We start from the raw sequence: 22,322 nt of genomic DNA on the forward strand, positions 1-22,322 counted from the left end.
TAACTATTATATAATATAACACATATGTTATATTGCATTTATATTGTTTAATTGGTAATTATAACTAATTGCTATATCTAATAGTTATATAACTGCTACATACTATTTACTGAGTTGTCACGGTTATTATTATTTTTAACAATAACAGCAATGCAAGTAACGCGAGTTAAGTTATTAACTTTATATTAAATAAAAAAAGAAACAAACAATTTAATCTGAGCATACAAAAAATTGAAAAAAAAATTATGAAGATTCACCGAAAATAAAAAAACTCTTGGCGCCCCTTTAACCGTTTACCTTTAATCAGGTGCTTACTGGGCTCATTTTGCTCATTGGGTATATACATCCTCGTATATCATTTTATATTTCTATACTCAATTACAATTAATAAGTACTATGTGCCTATAAAAGTTTATCAAAATAAGACATAAGGTGGTCTATTAAAATTTTACTTGAGTTCTTTTAGAAACTGCTTTGAAAATAATCATGTAAAGTAATTAAAATATATCTTATATTTAGATGTGGATATAAATTTAAAAAAATATTGATAATGTTAGAGAAACATACATATATAGTTTATTTTCTCAAAAAATTTTCTCTATAAAAGTATTAAACATAATCTGTACAAAATTATTTTTAATACTTTTATTAAATTTACATTTGATTTTATTGATTACTTTTATATTAAAGAAAATGAAATACATATAAATTACATTTATATACATATACATATATATATATATATATGTGCGTGCGTATATGGTGAATGTATATAATACATGTGAATATATCTTGTAACAATTTATATAAACTATATTTAAGATCTATGCATGTAATAATCTATAACTGTTGAGAATGTTGCAAAACCTGCAGCACCAATCAGACCTGCTTTTATACCAGCTGTAAAGATTTAAATGAAGTAATATAAATTAAAAAATTTTACTTCACACATTGAAATTATTAGTACCTCTTAAACCAATTATTCCACCTGTTAAACCACCAGCATATGTACCATTTTTCCAATCTGTTTTACCCCTATACTAAAAATTAAGGTACAACTTATAGTATGAAAATAATACATCATTTAAAAAAACAATATATTATATAAAAATAGAATCTTTAGCATATAATTAATGATTTACATTTTATTAATCTTACCGATTCTATACTACATTCAATAGCGGAAAATATACATCCAATAACTGCAAAATTTTTTGCATAACTAAGTGTCGTTGTTTTCATTTCCCTTAATATTTCTCGTGCACTCTGTTGTTTCTCAACACTTGCTACATTAGGATTTACACTAGATGAGAATAGTCCAATAGCTGCTCCCAAACCATATCCTAAAAGTTTTATGTCCAGTTAATGTAATATATTCTAATATATATGTTAATATTGCTACTGTATAAAACTGTATAATACTGTATACTATTGCTTACTGTATAAAGAATAATAAATATAAATAATAAATATACCAAGGATGCAACTCATGATGCTTTTAAATGCACAGCTTTCCATTATACTTTCTATTTTCTTCTCCTCATTAGTCTTTATTTGCACGGGTCCTATTGTTCTAGGAATTATGATATTTTCTCTAAAGCGCTGGTGATTCCCAACAAGAAATAAAGCAATCTCATCTAATTCAATATCAGTTAAAAATACTTTTTCTCCTTTCATTAGAGGTGGAATTGTCTTATTCAAATGGTTAGGATACATATTTAACAGTATTATTTATAATAGCACATAACCTGTACAGATTTTCAAATATTTATTAAATAATTTATTACTATACTTTAATGCAATAATTATATGAAATATTGATAAATGTAAAAGAAACAGGCTCTTTCACTGATCTGTCTGAAACTTTGGAATATTCTGCATATTTTAATGTGCAAAACAAATCTGAAAGTTAAAAATATCACTCTCAAGTGAAATAAGAATTATGAAGTGCTAAAGTGATAGTTTTGAAGTTAGGAAATTTGTTATATGACAACATATAATAACAAGAACATAATCAGTAGCCATATGTGCATGCAGAAAGCTCGAGTTTGAAACACATATATGTATTAAATCTTCATCTTATGTTAGATATTTCAGTTATTTCTGCTGTTTGTTTGCTTGAAAAACACATTTATTTCAATTACAAAATGAATTGATTAGTTAATATGGATGGTTGGCCTGGGTTTATCCATGATTTTTTACATTTAGGATTATCATAATGAATCTACTCTTCATCACCAGTAACAATCTGGTATAAAAAACTTATTTTTATGCCAGACAATCAGAACAGTAGTGGATATATGGTTCAGTATATTTGCTTCGGTTCATGTGACATCTATTTTCTTTCTTTTTGAATTTTTTCCATTGAATATAAATGGTCAGAAACTATCAAAATTGGAACATTTAGTATCTTAGCCAATTCTTTGAGTGTTTGAGATTGATTTGGTTTAATAATGCTTGCAATTCAGCATCGTTAAACTTTTTTAAATGATCTGGATGTTCCTTGTTTTTCACATCAAAATCATCACTTTTGAATCATCAAAATCAGTCTCTACATGTTGTTTCTGATGGAGCAGAGTCACCATAAGTTTCCATTAAAATTCAATGTACTTCAGTTGGTTTTCTTTGTATCAGAGTAGTGTAGAAGAACATGTTGAAAAAACAACTTATTGCATTCCATTCAGAATGGATTTAAAAATAATATCATTAAACATAAAAATAAACCTCGCAAAGTAAACTTTAGTGAACTGAATTCTATTGGAAAACGTCTGACCTTTAATATAGCATAAATTCCAGCCATCACAGTTTACTACATTTGCAGCTGAAGCCATCTAAATGCGAACAGCGAAAATTAACCAAAATGACTAATATACAAAATGTAAGATTATTAGAATTAGATTGGGATTAAAACTATTAAAATTTAATATATACATGCGTTTCAAACTTGCACTTTTTGCGTGCATATATGACTACAAATCATGTCCATATTGTATATCGTCGGTATGACATTTCCTAACCTCAAAATTATCACTTTAGCACTTTATAACTTTTATTTCACTTAAGAGCAACACTTTTATCTTACAGATTTGTGCTTTATGCATTAAAATATGCAATATTCCAAATTTTCAAACAAATTGGAGAGGAAGTTCGTCTCCTTTACATTTACCGAAATATTTTAATGAAATAATATAAAAATGAAACCTATCATGTTAAGTAATTCTGAAAAAATTAAAAAACTTACATCAAATAATAAGGAAAGACACTGATTAACCAAGGAATTCACTTCGGACGTTTCTCTCTCTCTCTCATTTCGGAGGGACAATTCTCAATACTATTACTAGAGAGAAACCTGAGAGCGGTCACCAGCCCAATTACGCTGGGACGCTTTTCCTGCCGAATTCCGTCGCGCCCCCTGAGAAAATGTACGCACACTACATTCGCCCTAACGGTAACAGTAAAGTGTGCACGGTTCTTGCTCACTCTACTTTCTTACAAGAGATAATAAAGTCAGCGGCACACGGTGTTTGTTTTCGTGCTGGATTGCTTGCTGGATGAAAATATTGCATTCTGATTGGTGCATTTCCATCCATCTTCGGAAATGTACCAATCAGAACGCAGTATTTTCATCCAGCAAGCAATCCAGCACGAAAACAAGCACCGTGTGCCGCTGGCTTAGGTTAGACGAGCACAGATGATCAATCGCTTTCCGTTTTTGTTGCACCACCGATGAGCGGCCGCGCGGCAGGAGGAGGAACGACGCGAATCAGTGGCAGATCTTTATCATTAAGTTAGAATCTCTCCGGACTTGCCCCTTCGCTTTCTTATTTTTCACGCAACGCACTGCCCGCAATTCGGGAAGAAATATTTCGAGATCGCGCGAACAACTTCTAGCAATGACACAAAATGACGCTAATGAGGATGGCCATTTTTATAATTTTTATATTCAATTTTATGATTTTCATATTCAGTTATGAACATACATATGCATATGCGTTGTAAATGTTAATATTTTTATTTTTTCTGGTCACGCGGGGGAAACCCCTTATGGGCATTCCCGGTCCTTGGGGGGGGGGGCCGGGTGTTAAGTGGGACTCGCACCCACTAAAACCCCCGCGGGACGCCTCCGGGAGAGTGCTCCGCGCGGGTACAGGAAGGCTACCTGCCTCTCCTTCCGCACTCCGCAGCACCCTATGGCTCGTGGTAAGGTTCCTCCCGGGGCGCCGCGCGCCGCGGTACTTATGTGGAGGAGGTCAGTGAGGGTAAGAAGGGAGAGGCGCCCGTGGTTAAGCCGGTGAGTCTTCAATCGCCGTTCCTCTCCTTTCCGAGTAGTTCTCCACCCCCAGCATGAAGGGGAAGGTAAGTCCAGGGTGACCCGAAGGGTCCTGGACCCCCTTAATCACCATTCAGGACAAGGAAGCGCTGTCTCATGGACGCGACGCGCGACGCCGGTCGGGCGAGTGAAACTTCCCCCGATCTACCGGCCTGTAGTGCATAGGGTCGGCGAGGAAGGGGGGCGTCCAACCCCCCTCACCCCACCTCGATGGTCTGAGGTGGAGGGAACAGGGCCGGCCCTCACCGGGTTATCCTGTTCCCCCCAAAATCTCTTCCGCGTCCACGGAGGGGAGAAATTCATCCCCCCAGGATTTCGGCACTAGCCGCCGGGGGGACACCCTCCACCACGGACGAAATTCCGCCCGCGTTATTAGCGCGGGTAGAGGACGTATCCCCGCCGTATCGTGCAGCGGGCTCCGAGGCCCGTTACGGAGGGGGCACGGCTCCCCCTCTGACGGAGGGGAACCACGCCCCCTCCCACGCTGCTCGGAGCGCAACTTCGTTCCTGCGGGCTCGCCATCGAGCCCGCCTCCGTCGTCTTACCGACGACAACGTCCACTCACGGTTGGTGCATTAAGACACACCCTTAGCCGCTGCGTTCGCAGCGGCACCAGCGAGTCCTCGTTGGGGAGGGGGCGGCCGCGACTGCGCTCCCTGCGCCCGCCGCCTCCCTTTCGAGCGTGAGGCCAGCGCACAGGATGGGCCAGCCATCCTGTAGCTGGCCTCTCTTCCGGCCCCATGGCACGCCACGAAGACAGGTGCTGTAAGGTACCCCTGCACGGTGTGCCCTCCCCGGCCACACCTATAGCAAAGACCGCTACGGTCTTCCGCCGCGGTGCAATTTGTCCTGGTGTGGCCGGGGCCCCAGCAGCGGAAGCACTGGGATGGCCTGGCAGCCAGCAATGACACGCTGACTGCCGACCACCCCATCGCAAAGCTGCCCTCCTTAGCGGCCTTGACGGCGGTCGCCAAAGGAAGGCGAGCCCAAGCGACTCTCCGGCCTAGGGGCTAGCTAGGGCTCCCCATCGGAGGGGGCCGAGCTGAACCGCCTCGGGTTCGCAACTCGCGCAACCTGCCAGGGCAGTTCTAATTTCCTTTGGGGAGGCCGCCTCGTTAAACTCAATGAGGCAGACCTCCTCTTTTTGCTGGAGGTGTTTAATTATCGCCCCCAGCAAGACTACTCTCAACGGCGAGTCTATCCGCCTTTATCCCCTCGGGGCCCGGGTCCCGGACACGGACAATTAATGCGCCATCGGCGCCCCTCCCGACGTCCACGCCCGGGATATCAAGGTCCTCGAGGGGAATTTCATCCGTGGCCCGCTTAAGGATCTCCGCATAAGAGGCCCCCTACGACAGCCGCACGGTAACCGCAGCCGTCGCAGACACTCGCGGCCACTTCCTTCCCCATGCAGGGGGGATTGGAAGGGGGCTGTGCCCTCCTCCCTTCCTTCCTCCACCGCTCTTCATCCCTAACAGGGGGGTTTGAAAGGAGGGAAAGCCCTCCTCTACTCCCCTCCCCTAATCCCTTCATCCCTAGCAGGTTGGGAGTGCCTGGCCGAACCAGTCTCTTGCGTTCCCTCAACATAGTTTCTTTCTTTCCGTTTCTTCCTCTTCTTATGGTCCACCGTTTCCCATTTCTCGCCTCCGCGGAGGACAACGGGGTCCACACTTCTTCCCAGAACTGGGAGGAGGGGGGAGAGGGGAGCCATCCGTCTGAGAGGAGGCGTCGACCTTCGGCGCCTCCTTACGCTCAGAGACCCCGCACTCTGAGGCCCCCTACTCCTTGTCCGTTTGGACGAAAGCCTCCATTAACCCTCGCCCTCTCCTTACCTGTGTAGAGGCCGTCCTTATGACCGGCCTCTCTTTTCTTTCTCTCTCCTCCGTCTGTACGGACGCCGTCGTAGAAGGTGGCCTCCGTAATACTTCCTCCAATTGCACCCGGCTTCTGGCCAACTGGCCTTGAAGAAGCCGGAGTTCCTCCTTGGTTGCCTCCAAGGCAACCTCCGCCTTTTCCTTCTCTTCCTTTCCTATCATCCTTTTTCTTTTTAATCCTTCCACTTCCCGGCCCCTTTTCTCCATTGTCACGACCAACTCCTCCCTACACTGTTGGCTGATCCTCAGGGATCGATGTAATTTCGCCCTGTCCTCAAAAAGCCTCTGAGCCGTTCCCCCGAGTATACGCATGCACCTTTGTATACTCTCCATGAGTTCCTGCAGCTGGCTCTTCTGAGCCTCGCTCAATATCCTTCCCCCTCCCCAATCTTCCTTTACCCCCAGTAATATATTCATCCCACTCCTCTAAATTCTTTGGAGAGAAGCACATCTTCTCCCCGATCTCCAACGTCTTGTCCGGGTATATCTCGGCACTCGTCGAGGCTTCCTGGGAAGCCGCCGATGCTCCGGATGAATCCCTCTCCCTCCTCCTCCTCTTCTTACTCCCTTCTTTTGTATTAAAATCAGCTATTGAAGTCATTGATTCCCACCACTCCTGGCGGCTCGACTGGCCGGGCATGCCCGCACCACGGAAAACATGACCCGGTGGTGTCCTCGAGTTCCCCCGGGGAACCGGTCTATGCCTCGGGCCCGGGGAGAGGCATCCCAGGCGCTGGACTCTCATCCCAACCCCCATCACTAGGAGCTGGGCCGGTTTCAGGGGCCCCCGTTCTCCGACACCCGGGGTACCGTCAGGAGCGCCGCCACGCGGGGGGCCCCGTGGAAGGAGTTAGGTCAGCGGTATCGCAACCCACCGGGACCGCTCCCCCACGGCAGCTAGCATATACTCGCTGCTCAGGAGATGGGTTTAGGGATGATGCGATCCCCATCCCCCGGGCTCACCCCGGGAGGCTCCGGCCCCGACCTCAGAATACGTCTGAGCGACCCGGAGCTCCCCTCGCCACCCCGGGTACCGTGGGGGATCCCAAACCACCGCGGTGTGCAGACCCGGGTGTGGCTCGTCCCTTCGGGCGGCTGGAGCACCGGTGTGCAATACCCTTGGGGACGGATCCACCCTCAACACGAGGGTAAGGTCCTGCCCCTCCGACTGCCGGGACACCGGCGTGCAATGTCGGAGGGGTGAAGTCCTTCTCCTCAACCCCAAACATGGTCGAGACTGACCATAACTGGCCAGACCGCCATAACTACCCTGGGCGATCTTACAAGGGAACAGTCGCGGGCGTCCCTCACCGATTTGAATAGGCATTGGATATGTTGTAGAGGATCAAAAAATATTAGACACGTATTTTTTTATATGTGCTTATCTCGAGGTTTAGGGGTTGAAATCACACCTTGAAGAAAACGGATTTTTTCGTTTTTATCAAATATCTTCTAAAATATGAGAGATATGAAAACATAGTAAATATAAGAGTTTTACAATATTTGATGCTTTTGCACCTGTCAATTCAAATTTTTCAAAATATCAAATTTACACTCCCCGTTCTCCCCACCACTCATTATTTTCGCAAATTCCAAAAATTTTGTAAGAACAAAAATTAAAGAGCATTGAGTTCCGAATCCAACCATGTATAATAATGTTACTTTCCGAGATACGGACTTTTCGAAAAATAGATGGAAATGTCCGTGTATACCCGTAACACGCTATGCACAGCGCCTACCTCACTCGATAATATACGCAACACGTCCTCTTCGAATTTCTTTCGAATAATAGGCGATTAATACCGATACGGAGAATATGTAATCATAAAACATTTCAATATATAATAACGTTATTAATAACAATCATAGATTTATACACAACAATATTTCTATGCTTCGTCTTTATAAAAAGATATACGTATACGCTCTGTGAAAGTTAGATTTTATGTATAATAAGTTTGTGTGTCTATTTTTGTGGTGGTTGACGTAAGTACTACGACGGAAGTGATACATGAATTGCGAAATCAATCATGTTTATTAATGCGGCGTTTTCATCGAATCTGTGACACGTGAAAAACGCCGCATTCATGAAATCATACGTGACTGCATAATTATATCTAATATGATATTGATAACGTAATTATTTTCACGCACACGCACCACATATACACATACACATCTACAATCGGGAAAGTGTTGTGCCGTCGTATTATTGTCATATCTTCTTTCCATCCTGTTTACTTTCGATTTTGTCATAGTTCTAATAATAGATGAATATCAAGTGTCGTAGACGTTACAGTTATGTGAGCTATTTAAAGTGCTGAAAAGTAGTCACTTTGTGCGACGCAAATCATAAGTCAGCGTAATATGTAGAGATACATTTCATATATAAGCAGTAGCTAGTGTCGCAGTAAGTATCCATCGTTTCACGACATATCATTTGTGAGCGCAAGTTTATAAGTACATATTACTTTCTCTCTATGTGTGTGTTTAAAACTTCTTTTAATATATTCTTTGTTAAATATATAAGTATTTATTATTAACTGATATTATTATTTTATATTTATTATTATTATTTATTATTATTACTAACTGATATTATTATTTTATATTTATTATTACATATCTTGTCACTCTATTTTATATTATTGGAATTGCAATAGTTTGTCGAGTTATCAGTAATGTGATAATATACGGAAAAATGGAGCGAAATTGAGCAAGAGTTAAATTATAAATTATATATAATAATGATTAATAATCAAAGAAAATTTTTACTAATTTGAAGGAAAAATATGTGTAGTTATTTCAATTTCAGAATATCTACATACGTAAATATAGAGCTGTCTTTCCGTTTTCACGACATTAATTTATTCTGAATTCACTACATATATTTGACAGAGAGAAGAAGCGGCATCAGGATTAACATAAGAAACTCACTGCATTAATTATAAAGTGTGTTTTATTTTATACAGGGTGCACGATTTATCTGAAGACATTGAAATATCTCGAGAACTATGCATTGGATAAAAAAAAGTGATTAATGAAAGTTGTTAGTCTCGAAGGGGGACATCCAATGATATCAAACACGACCTCCCACCCCACCCCCTGGGTGTGCGGGTTGGGGGCAACTTTGAAATCTTTACTGCAAATCCCCATTTTTTATTGCAGATACGGATTCTACGCCACAAAATACGTAAATTTTGTCCGAAACTTTTTTTTTATTCGTGATAGATGGCGCTGTAATCGCAAAAAATTATATTTTCCGCAATTCTCCAGAAATGATCATTGGATTGAGAAATAAAAAATACCTGTTCAATATTTTTAAATCAACAAGTGCCAACAACTCGTGAAAACATGGTAGAACGCATAAGAAACGCTTGCGTTGAAACTCCCGCAGATATGCTTCTATCCTGTGTACAGTCATTTGAAAAAAGGATCAATAAGTGTATTGAAGTTGAAGGTAAAAATTTCGAACACTTACTCTAATTAAATGAACAGTGAGAGGCAAGGGGACTCACATTAAAAAAGCACCCCGATCTGTGAGAGGCAAGGGGACTCACATTAAAAAAGCACCCGAAGGGAACATAAAACTACTACGTCCTCGTCGTTGTTCCTGTGTAACGCTAAAAGTAGTTTCTCGGAAAAATTCAACGCTATCTATCACGAATGAAAAAAATTGTTTCAATAAAAATTTCACATACAATCTAATTCTACAATGAAAAATGTGGGTTCCCATTTGATATTTGAACGTTATCACCCACGCTACCCCGAGAGGATGGGGGGGGGGAATAACTTTTATTATGTTCTTTAAAAATATTGAACAGGTATTTTTTATTTCTCAATCCAATGATCATTTCTGGAGAATTGCGGAAGATATAATTTTTTGCGATTACAGCGCCATCTATCACGAATCAAAAAAAAAGTTTCGGATAAAATTTACGTATTTTGTGGCGTAGAATCCGTAACTGCAATAAAAAATGGGGGTTTCCATTTAAGATTTCAAAGTTGTCCCCAACTCGCACACCCAGGGGGTGGGGTGGGAGGTCGAGTTTGGTATCATTGGATGTCCCCCTTCGAGGCTAACAACTTTCATTAACCACTTTTTTTTATCCAATGCATAGTTCTCGAGATATTTCAATGTCTTCAGATAAATCGTGCACCCTGTATATTATTTTATATATCATGGTTCGAGAAAAATATTTCATTTTAATATTTTTCAGAATAATGCAATTTAATCTCTTGAATGTTATAATGTTACTCTATACAACTTTCATTGCTCTTAACTTTCCACAAAGTCCGATAACTCCAAAAGAAGTAGAAGTGAAGAAGATTGAATATTTGTTAAAAGAAATAGAAAATGAGGAATTTGAAATAGAAGAGGAAGAAACTTTAGATTTTTACAATATATTAGGAGCGCAAAAAAGTTCTGAGCCCTTTTTTGCAAAATTCAAAATTTATTTAAAAACAAACAAAACTATATTAATCAACGAAATATTCCCCGTTTGCATCGATGCCCTTTTGCCATCTTTCGGGCAACTTGCGAATTCCTTGATGGTAGAAGCTCACCGGCTTCGAAGCGATAAAGTCATCAATGCATTTTCGTATCTCTTCAAGTGTCACAAAATGTATATCAGCCAAGAAATGCTGCAGAGACCGGAATAGGTAGTAATCGGAAGGCGCCATGTCTGGGCTATACGCCGCGTGCGGGAGAAGTTTCCAGCCTAACGCAAAGATATGGTCCTGAGTCACTTTCGCAACATGTGGTCGGGCATTGTCATGAAGCAGTATAACTTTACGACGTCCTTTGCCAGTAAATGGCCTCTTTTCTTCAAACGCATCGCCCAAATTGCTCAATTGTTGCTGATAGCGATCTGCCGTTACTGTTTTACCCGGCTATAACAACTCGTAATACAATACACCTTTCCATTCCCACCATATGCAAAGCAAAACCTTCTTGGCGTGGATATTGGTCTTTGGCGTCGATGTCGAAGGTTGACCAGAGTCAACCCATGATTTTTTACGCTTCGGATTATCATAAAGTATCCACTTTTCATCACCTGTAATGATTTGGTGCAGAAAATCCTTTTTCCGGAACCTTGAAAGCAAAGTGAGTGCCGTGTCACGCCGTCGATTTTTATTGTCTTCGGACAGTGCATGCGGAACCTATCTGCCTTCCTTTTGAACTTTTCCCATTGCACGTGTAAACGTGTGGAAATGGCTTGTCGCGTAACGCCAAGTTGCTCTGCAAGCTCCTTTTCAGTTTGTGCAGAGTTTATATCCAACAATGTTTGCAGTTCGTCCGTTTCAACCTTTTGAGGGCGTCCAGCACGCGGTTCATCTTCAAGACTGAAATCTCCTTGGCGAAATTTTTGATACCAGCTTTTACACGTAGCATAACTTACAGCGTTCTCTCCATATGCAACACAGATCATTTCAGTGGCTTCAGCAGCATTTTTCTTCAGATGAAACGCGAAGTGGTTGGAAAATCGAATATGCTCTTTTGTTATTGCCATCGTGAACACTGCTGATTTTAAGGTTATGTGCATCAAACGCCAAATCGCACGATGTTTCGAAAGACCAAATGTCACTGCTTTAAAACTGCAAGAGGGCGGGAAAATTAATGCAATTTAAATTGTGGTTTCAGTAGTATGAAATCTAGGGCTCAGAACTTTTTTGCGCTCCTAATATATGAAGTTCCAGAAGCGGAAAATAATGATTTATTAGAGGAAAATGAAAGAAAAGAATATCTCCCGGAAAAAGTTATTTGTAGCTCCGTTGAAGCAGGAATATCAAATGATTATAAAAGGCAAGCTGTGGAATACTGGAAAAGCGGTAAAATAGGACCAAGATCGCTAGAAGGAGTTAAAAGAAGATACAGAAAACTAACATCGATGCGATAATTACGACGATGAGAGGACCAAATCAGTGCAGATGGCAACAGAGATGAAAAATTAAAAAGAATTTCTGAATATACAATAAACCGTTTTAATAAAGCGCTTGAAAATAGAATAATTATTCATGACATTGACATTGCTCGATGGGCTTCTCGAGCACAAAAAGGGGAAAATGTGGTAGGATTCAAAGCTTCCGAAACGTGGGTAAAAAGATTCAAAACTTTATATGATATCGTCTCTCGAAAAATAACAAAATTTGTAACAAAAAAATCATGGTTATCGAAAACAGATTTAGAAGATAAGAGTAATACATTTATTGAAAATGTAAAATATTATATTGAACGATACGGCGTAGACAATGTTTATAATTCGGATCAGAGTGGATTCCAACTTGAATTTCACTCTGGTCGTACTTTATCCCAAAAAGGTCTAAAAAATATAGAAGCTGTAATACAATCTACATCAGCAACCACACACAGTTATACTATACAGCCGACTATTTCTGTTGATGGTAGACTATTATCGCCTCTTTTTATTAATTTAAAGGAAGTAACAGGAATATTCGGTCCTAGAGTAAAAGAAACTATGTTCAAAGCACCTAATATTTTTGTTACGGCTTCTAAATCAGGCAAATTAACATCGAGTCATATAAAAACTTGGTTGAAAGAAGTATTTTTTCCGAATGTTGGCCCACAATCCGTAATATTATTAAATTTTTGGAGTGGACATTATCCCAACATAATTGAGGAGACAAGAACAGATTTTGCAACAGATATTGTTTTCCTAACAATTCCAGCCGGTGCAACAGGAAAAATACAACCGTTAGATGTATACGGCTTCCGATTATGGAAAAATTTTATTAGGCATTTTTCTGATACTGTTATGTTATTAAATCTTGCAATTGATCTACATGCTAGAAAAAATATATTGAAATTGCAATCATTAACGCATCATCAATTCTCGTCGCTCAGATTTCAAAAATTATTTAAATATGCCTGGTTTAAAAGTGGATGTATACAGACTAGATCAACAGAGTTTCAAACACCGGTTGAATTTTGTCCAAAGTGAACTTCCAAAGTGATTTAAACATAAAATGCGATATTTGTGGCCAAACTGCTATAATTACTTGTTCTTGGTGTAAAAAATCATTGTGTATGACACATTTTTTCCAGAATCATCACCTTTGCAACGAATATGTACCATAAAAATAATACAAATTCATTATTCGTGCGCGTGTTCATATGAAAATTGTGTACTCCCAGAAAGCAAAATGCTAGCAGTATGCCGGCAGTATGCCAGCAGATTTGATCATGGCTTTGCAGCAGATTCCAAGCTACTGTGTCCTCATTAAGCTTAATATTCTCTGCAAAGAGCTGTCGCTACTATATGTCATGAGAAATACAACAGAAACGGATCACTTTATGCATTAATACAGTGACTGCGAAAATATGTTACATTCTAATCACAGCTTACTTTCTTCACCAATGGCGGCACAAGCGTAGTAGGAATAGAACACGATATGTTGTCACAGTATGACAACAGAAATATAGAAAATATAACAAACAACGTGTTATATCATCGAATAAAAATAGAAACGGCAGAAATCAAATACAACATGCTGTTAGAACATTATGACAGAAACGCGACAGAATTCGATCACGACGCGTCGTTCGAATGTAACAGCAGAAACACTGCAGAAATCGTTCACGACGTGCAGTTTAAACACGACGACAGAAACACGGCAGAAATCGTTTACGACGTGCCGTTGAAACACAACGGCAGAAACAGGGCAAAAATCGAACACGTGCCATTTGAAAGTAACAGCAGAAATGCAGCAGAAATAGGGTACGAAATTTTGCTTTTTAGCGGTGCCTCCTTCACGATCTATATATATACTTATACACACACACACACACACACACACACACACACACACACACACACACACACACACACACACACACACACACACACACACACACACACAAATATATATATACATATATAATTCATTTGGTGGATTATTTTAGGGTAGGTATTACAAAGATTTACAATAAATTTGTTTAAAGCAATTTATTTTGTACACGGTGTCTCATCAACATACAGTTCAGTACGACGGATGGACAATCCATCGTATTGAACTGTATATCGACGAATCACCCTGTATGTGTAAAAATAGCATAACTTATTTTATATGTTGTAAAATTTTACAAAATTTATTATATAATATAGCTAATATAAATATAATATTACAATCTAGTATAATTTTACTATGTTTACTATATATCTAGGTAAATGCTATCTAATTACGTGCTTGCGACAGGGTATGTACATAAAATGTTATTAAAATTCACTTTGATGTTTCTTTTCTCCTCTCTCTCTCTCTCTCTCTCTCTCTCTCTCTCTTCCTCTCTCTCTGTCTCTTTACTTAAAAAATCATATTTATAAAAAACATTCTCTTCAGATAATGTCATCTTCAGGTAAAGATCCGCATGATCTTCCATTATATATCATGAGAGAATATACAGTTAAAAGTGGAAGATCTGGTATAAAAAATAGAAAAACAAAAATAGAGAGATGGTAAAGAGAATATTAAAACAAATATAAAAAGCCTTTCAAAACATTGACGGAGAAAAATTAAAACTTTCATGTTATTAATTACATAAAAAAGTAAAAAAAATCTTGACGTGCTTGATGCTTCTTTATCCTATGCATTTAATAAACAATAAAAGGGGAAAAATAGGAATATTTAAAAACTTAAAATTTTTATAACTGAAAACGAATCAGAAGAAGTTGTGTCTGACAAAATCGAAAACATCTGATAAGAACTGAAATAAGAAATATGATAACATCTTCCGACTGATTGTGAGTGCAACCTAATGAGCGTGCGATCGAGGGAATAAAGATACGAGAGAATTTCAAACATTAATTTTTTTATTAGCTGTACAGATTGAAAAATCCTTTTGCACAATGAAAGTACTTATAATAACGAAGACCGGAAGATAAAGTTTTATGTAAAATTCAATGAAAAATTTAAAAATTATAGGTTCCTTGTCATAACATTACTCCACGCATGATATAGACAAGGATAGTACAAGGATTGTACCTGCCTGCATCTCCATCGATCATGGTTATGCGGAACTAATCTACTGTTCTGTTTTATCCAAAAATGTAGCAAACACAATTCCGCATGCATTTTCTCAAACACTATTCTTTTTACACTGACTTCTAAGCTCATTTCTGTTATTTCAGTATTCTTTCATATTATGGCTAGTCCGAAAGCAAAAGCTTTTGCATGGATAAACTGCAGAACTTTTATAATTAATAAGTAAAATTACGAGCTGACACAAAACATGATAACGAAACTGTAATTTTGTAATTTTTCATTGAATTTTACATAAAACTTTGTCTTCCGGACTTCGTTATTATAAGTACTTTCGTTATACAAAAGGATTTTCCAATCTGTCCAGCTAATAAAAAGAATAGTGTTTAAAAAGATTGAACCAATGTATCGCTAAAACAGACGACTCCAGGATCCCCTTAAGCATGTGAAAATCCAACATTATACGCCATCGCTTATTGCCTTATGAATCCTCTTTTTTAGGCATTATCCAGATGGGCATATTATGCGGCGAATGTGAGTGTCGTACAATACCACCATCCAGTAATTTTTGTATTTGTAGATTTATTTCCTGCTTATGAATTTGAGGAAATCTATATTGTTTTGTGTTTATTGAATAATCGTCCGTTATCGGTATGCGATGTCGCAGTACGTATGTTGCGATCAATTGTTCATCCGGTAAATGAAAGCATTCTTGATATTGTTTTATTAATGCGATTATATTATTAGCTTCAAGTGTGTTTAAATGATTTAAAACAATTAGAGTAGTTTGTTTGATCTATTTCTGTCATAGGTAGTTGTTGAATTTACTTGCAAGACGCTCAATCGAGGAGTTGAGTCATTTAAGCAGGTAGTAATCGTGCCTACGATAGTGTCAGATAGTTTCTTTTCGTCCGGCCGTCGGGTCACGTTCGTATCACGTCCGTCGATAAATAGTACAATAGCTGTAATTAAGTTGTTATTAGTTGCTGAATTAAGAGAATCTGAAATTGAAATATCATTTTCATTAGAAGAATGGTTATAGCTCGGACTGTGTATGTTATTTATATTATTTGAGGGATCATTGAAATTTAGGAAATCAATTTCTAACACACACTCGATATTTTCTGTAAAATTTTCAATCTCTAGTACAGAATTCTCGTCATATCCTTTAATTTTTTGTGTTTTGATGTTTTCGTAGGAAGCTTGAATACCGCCTCTTGGATTTCATTAAATTGTACATATATTTTCAGTCACATTTGAGAAACTATATTCTGGGTAGTGCGATTATATTTTATCGTGTAACTCTTCTTCAATGTTATATATACTTTCATTAGTTTTTAAAGTATTTCCTTTAGGCTTATTATATTTTTCAAGAGATTTTTCCTCCTGATTACCTACTTTCTTTCCTGGACGAGGAAATTGCCCCCTTGAATGGGAGGATCGTAGTTTGGACAGGAAAATTGAGAATTTTTTCTTGAAACCTCGTTTAAGCCCTTACTTAATCCTACAAGCAGAGTCGATTCGAATTTTTTATTTTGATTAATTCTTCCTTTTTGTTCGATAAGAATATAGAAAGTCATCCCTTGTTTTTTATTCTGAGTTTTCGTTATTAGATGGGGAAGTTGAGAGTCATCCCCCTTTTCAAAAGTTCTGTCTTCTAAATTTCTTGATTCGACGGAGGTTGCGAGGTTTTCTTCCGATGAGTTAATATGTATATGATTGAGTGTACCTTGACCGTCGCATGATACTGCATTTCGTGGTTCTCTACGCGGTCAAGAATATGTTCCCCTTTATCTTTAGATTTTTCGCAGTTGTTATCTTTATTATTCTTAATTTTTCCATCTTTAATATCGTTATCCTTTAAAATCGTGGGTCGTATATTAGTAGTTGGTATTAGAATTTCTACCTCAGTATCCAAAGAATTAATTACGTTAATGTAAGCCTTGCCGTCGATATTTCTTATTAAGCCGATTAATTCTACTTCTACACCTTTTCCTATAGTTATCTTGGGTAAATATCCCTCTTTAATATGCGGATTTCCAATGCGCACGAAAAACACTGCTTTTGAGTGCGCAGGAATGATTACAGATTTTTGTGAATAAAAAGGGATCTTAGTGGTTAAAACTTCTAAGTGGCCTTTTGAATAATCAATTTTAGCTTTGGTTTATTGAAAAAAGTCGTTGCCTAATATCCTACATGACTGAATAGGAAAATCATTGGAAATTACATGAAAATCGACGGGAATGTCCAAAATTATCTTGATAATTTTTCCGATAGTATACACGGATGAATTATTGATTCTGTTTAATTTTAATACGCATGTTGATTCTATGTCCAAAGTTTTCGAAACACAAGCTTCTTTAATAAAATTGGGTCTCGATCCCGTATCCAGCATAAAAGTTTCAAAATGACTATTTCCGTTTAAACTTAATTGAACTGTAGGAACGCAGCTTTCTTTATTTAAATTAATCTCTACCGGTCGAATTATTGGAATTCTATTATTGCGTTCCCTGTTAGTGCGGTCATCACTGGGCGCCCCGATCCGTCAGCTTTCCGATTCGCGCCCGTCGTTAGGGACCCTTGAAAGTTTCTGATTCCTACGGTTCTTTTCAAATCGTAATACGCAATTCTCTATTAAATGTCCCGTTACCTTGCAATATCTACAATGATCCGATGTATTTTGTGCAGTCCGATGATTCTGATTATTACTCGATGGCTGATCTTCGAGGCATTCACGGGCGTTGTGGCCTGATTTCCCACATACTTGACATGCTACTGATCGCGACTGGTTCTTAGTAATTTGTCTTTCGCGATATTGAGATGCTGGGTGTCCGCGTCTATTGCACTGTTACGTCCTGGAGGAGGAACGCAACTTGACGCTTGTTTTCACAAGCTCCGACGTACTCGCAAGTCTGCGGTGCAGATCAAGAATCGGAATGACCCCTTTATCTGGCGCGGACGTACGTCGGTGGTCCTTTATTTAGGTCAAGGAATTGAATCCCTTTACCTGGGATAGGACCAGTGGATAGGACAGGATGGTAAAGAGGGTCAGGGAGATAATGGGCATCGTGGTGTCGGTCTGCGACGCCGCGATGCCCCGGTCCCAATCCCGTTGACGCTGGGCCGCCTACTGATGGAATGAGGCCATTGCTGAACTCAGGCAGGCCTATATTCAAGCCAGGCGGGAGTATTCCCGGGTCCGGGAAAACGACGGGGATGTCGCAAGGGCGAAGGAGGGCGATCTCCGTGCGAGGGTAGCCCTCAAATCTGCCATAGTAGAGGCAAAGGCGAGAGTCTGGGAGCAGTTGGTGAGCTCCTTGGACGACAACCCGTGGGGCGCTCATACAAATGGACGATAGGAAAGATCCGTCCATGGGCGCCCCCGCCGACGAAGTCTATGGACCCTCAGGACCTCAGGGGGCTCCTTGACACCCTCTTCCCGAGGGTGAAAGGAGCCCCCCCAGATCCCCGTTCCTGAAATTCAGGACGGGGATTGGAACGAGGACCTGGGGGTCATACCAGAGGAGCTCACCAGGGTTAGGAGGAAGCTCGGGGCCAAGGGCAAGGTCTCCGGCCCTGACGGCATTCCTGGCCGAGCCTAGGCTCTCGCCCTCTGCGAAGGGAACCTATCTGCGGCCATGCGGGATGTGTTCAACGGGTGTCTCAAGGAGGGGGTTTCCCCCTAGGAGTGGAGGAGGGCCAAGTTGGTCCTCCTCCCGAAGGAGAGCAAGACGCCCAGCGGGGCGCCGGCCTACAGGCCGATATGCCTGTTGGACGAGGCGGGCAAGATGCTCGAGCGCATCATTGCCGACCGCCTCGTCCAACATCTGTCCTCGGAGGGGCCGGATCTCCACGACAATCAGTACGGGTTCAGACCTGGACGCTCGACGCTGGATGCGATCCAGCACGTCCGGGTCCTGACCCGTACAGTCGTGGAGGAGGAGGGCGGGGTGTTGCTCGCGGTGTCGCTCGATATAACTAACGCGTTCAACACCCTGCCCTGGCCGGAGATTGGACGGGCCCTCATGCATTACGGAGTGCCCGTCTATCTCCAGCGCATCCTGTCGGCCTAGTTCGGGGGCAGAGACCTCGCCTTCACGAAATAGGACGGGGTCCAGTGTCGGCGCACCATGGAGCGCGGTGTTCCGCAGGGGTCGGTACTCGGCCCCTTGCTATGGAACATCGCGTTCGACCGGGTGTTGCGCTCTCCCCTCCCTCCCGGCTGCCACATGGTCTGCTACGCAGACGACACGTTGGTACTGGCCAGGTGGGGAGAACTGGGAGGAAGCCCGCCTCCGTGCGGAGGCGGCACTAGCTTCGGTGGTAGGCACCATTAGCGATCTGGGGCTCAAAGTGGCTCCCCAAAAGACCCAGACCATATACTTTCATGGTAGGTGTGGGGGGATGGAGTCCGCGTCCGCGTCGGGCTCACGATTAAATATCTGGGCCTGACGCTGTACGGCTGATGGGGATTCGGGCCACACTTCGGGCAGCTGGCCCCTCGGGTTCGCAAGGCAGGGCAGGCTCTGGCCGGCCTCATGCGGAACCGGGGGGCCCAGGTTGGCGGGCTCGCCGCCTCTATGTGGGTGTCGTGCTCTCGATCGCCCTTTACGGGGCGTCCATATGAGCGCCCCGATTACTAGTCACTGCCCGTAACAAGAGCCTGTTGCGTCAGGCCACGCTGGCGGTGTTACTGAGGGCGAGTCGGAGGCACGCCACCGTCTCATATATGGCGGCGACCACCCTGGCCGGCTCCCCTCCCGTGGAGCTCCTAGCCGAGGAGAGGCATCTCCTGTACTGGAGGGTGAAGGAGCTTCGCGGGCGGGGTGAGCTAACGGCCAAGGGTCTGGCGGCCCTAAAGACTCAGGCTAGAGCCCGAGTCTTGGACCGGTGGTCGGCCGAGTTGACTGATCCCCGGGGATCCGGGCTTCAGACGGCCGAGGCCGTCCGCCCCTGTCTGCCAGAGATGACGGACAGGAGGGGATGCGGATTTTCCTTCCACCTGGTGCAGGTGCTGACCGGACATGGCTGTTTCGGAAAATACTGCACCGGATAAGGAAAGAACCCACCACCGAGTGCCACCACTACCCGGAGCGGATGGACACGGCGCATCACACCCTGACTTGGCCCAGCATGGAGTCAGCAGCGCCGTGTCCTAGCCCGGGCGGTGGGGTGCCAGGTGGAGGCACTCTCGCTACCGCTCATGGTGCGTGCCATATGCCCTGGTGGGGTTTTAGTGAGTAGGAGTCTCACATAACCCCCGCCTCCCCCAAAAGGCGGGGGTATCCATGACTGATTTCCCCACCGTTATCAAAAAAAAGGACGATGAAAAAAGATGGTGAACGACGGTTGAGAGAAGGGAGAATTTTTCTTCAAAATAATTAGTAGAAAAACGTGATTATGTTATAATTACAAATTGCTTATTTTATTGGTAGCTAAGCGGAAGTTCACAATGAAATAAAGTCCGCTGAAATTCATAAAAATTTATAACATGTACATATATATATAGGGTATCTCAAAAATACCGGACCCCCGGACAACTTTGCAAAATCTAATTTTCATGAAAAATTTCAAATGCAAAAGTAGTAGTATAGGAGTAGGCGTCACTAGACCATGCCCACTGGCGCCGGAGGGTCGAGTGGAGGGGGAATGTTTTGAGTGGCCATACCTACTCCTAAAGCCTGATTGGTTGATTTTTGACATATGCAAATTATGGACGTGGCTAGTGAACAGCTGGAAATAGCGGAAATTTGAATCACCGGAATAAAAATTAGCGTAATCTAAATATAAAATTTGTATTATTCGTATTAGGCGTTAGTGCTTCTAACTCTTGGTCAGCTAGTTAATTTGCATATTACTTTTGAAAAAATCTCTTAGGCACTCTGCGAGACTCGAACCCGGGACCTCAGGCTCTTGAGTCAAACCGTCTTATTACTGCTCTACTACTTTTTGGTAGAAACTAGTTTCACGACGTGTATACGTAGAATGGAGAGAAGTGTGTGTGCGTGTATGATTAGTGCGAAGTTCTCTGGAAAAATCCTGTAGGCCCTTTTTTTTTTGTCACGCAGAGGAAATCCTCATGGATATCCCCGCCCTTTTGGGGAGGGCAGGGGTTATGTCGGACTTCTACCGGCTAAACCCTGCAGGGTACCTACCGCTCGGACCGTGGTGGGGGAAGTCAGGGGAACTACGTCTGCATTTCCTCCCCGACATCCTGTAAGCCTTGGCCAGATTCGAACCTGAGTCCGCTAGGTTTCGAGTCAAGCGTCTTATACGCTGCGCTACTGCTATATCCTGATGGAAACTAGCTATATTGTATACATACGAAGAGTATCGACGTCACGCGTGAAAAATTTGGCAAATCCTAGAACCCACGGGACTCGAGCCTCCACCATGAGACTCCTGCTCTCGACTCGCATGAACGTGTGCGAGCATGTTCGAGCAGGTAGAAATCATTTCGAAGACAAAAACTACTCAGCGATTGTTGGAAGATAATACATCTAGTCTATGTATACTCGAATGTTTTTACCTGTACGGGTCCCCTCGCTTTCGAACTTGAAAACTTTACAACGGGATTTGTTACCTCGAACTGGAAATCACAGGGAAGACAGAAGAGGTGAAGAAAAAGGAATGCACAATATTTTTCATAGAATTAATTCACATTTTATTTTTCATTATTAAGATGATGTTACGTCCTGCGAACTCCGGACAATTAATAAAAAATCTTTTTTTCTTACTCTCTCTCCTTTCGAACTTCTATTCTCCTAATATAATAGTGGACATAGGAAACACACCCATCTGACGAACAGCCGTCGCGCCAAATGAAAGGCGATTCAGGAAAATTTCATAACAAGAAACAGTGCTCTGTTGTAAAAATCTAGAGTTTATATCTGGGTAGTGTTCACCAAGTTTGTCGGGGAGGGAATGCAGGCGTAGTTCCCTTGACTCCCCCCATTACGGTCCGAGCGGTAGGCACCCCGCAGGGGTTTTAGTCGGTAGAAGTCCGACATAACCCCCGCCTTCCTCAAGGGGCGGGGGTATCCATGAGGATTTCCCCTGCGTGACCAAAAAAAAAGTGTTCGCCAAGTGTGTCCGTCGGCATAGCTATAAAAATTTAAAAC

At 41.7% G+C, this 22,322-nt stretch overlaps 1 protein-coding gene across 1 annotated transcript; it reads right to left on the bottom strand.

The window, feature by feature from the left end:
• Window positions 1-751: 751 nt before the first annotated feature.
• Window positions 752-3,398, bottom strand: LOC105183639 (mitochondrial import inner membrane translocase subunit Tim22). The gene is made up of 5 exons (XM_011141911.2): window positions 3,242-3,398; window positions 1,476-1,748; window positions 1,159-1,343; window positions 968-1,040; window positions 752-900 (listed from the first exon to the last, which is right to left on the bottom strand). The coding sequence occupies exons 2-5, from the start codon at window positions 1,714-1,716 to the stop codon at window positions 818-820; spliced, it is 582 nt and encodes a 193-aa protein (XP_011140213.1). The 5' UTR covers window positions 1,717-1,748; window positions 3,242-3,398; the 3' UTR covers window positions 752-817.
• Between the last annotated feature and the right edge of the window lie 18,924 nt (window positions 3,399-22,322).

The sequence above is a fragment of the Harpegnathos saltator genome, unplaced genomic scaffold, assembly GCF_003227715.2.
Source record: "Harpegnathos saltator strain DR-91 unplaced genomic scaffold, Hsal_v8.6 scaffold98, whole genome shotgun sequence".
Lineage (NCBI taxonomy): Eukaryota > Metazoa > Arthropoda > Insecta > Hymenoptera > Formicidae > Harpegnathos > Harpegnathos saltator.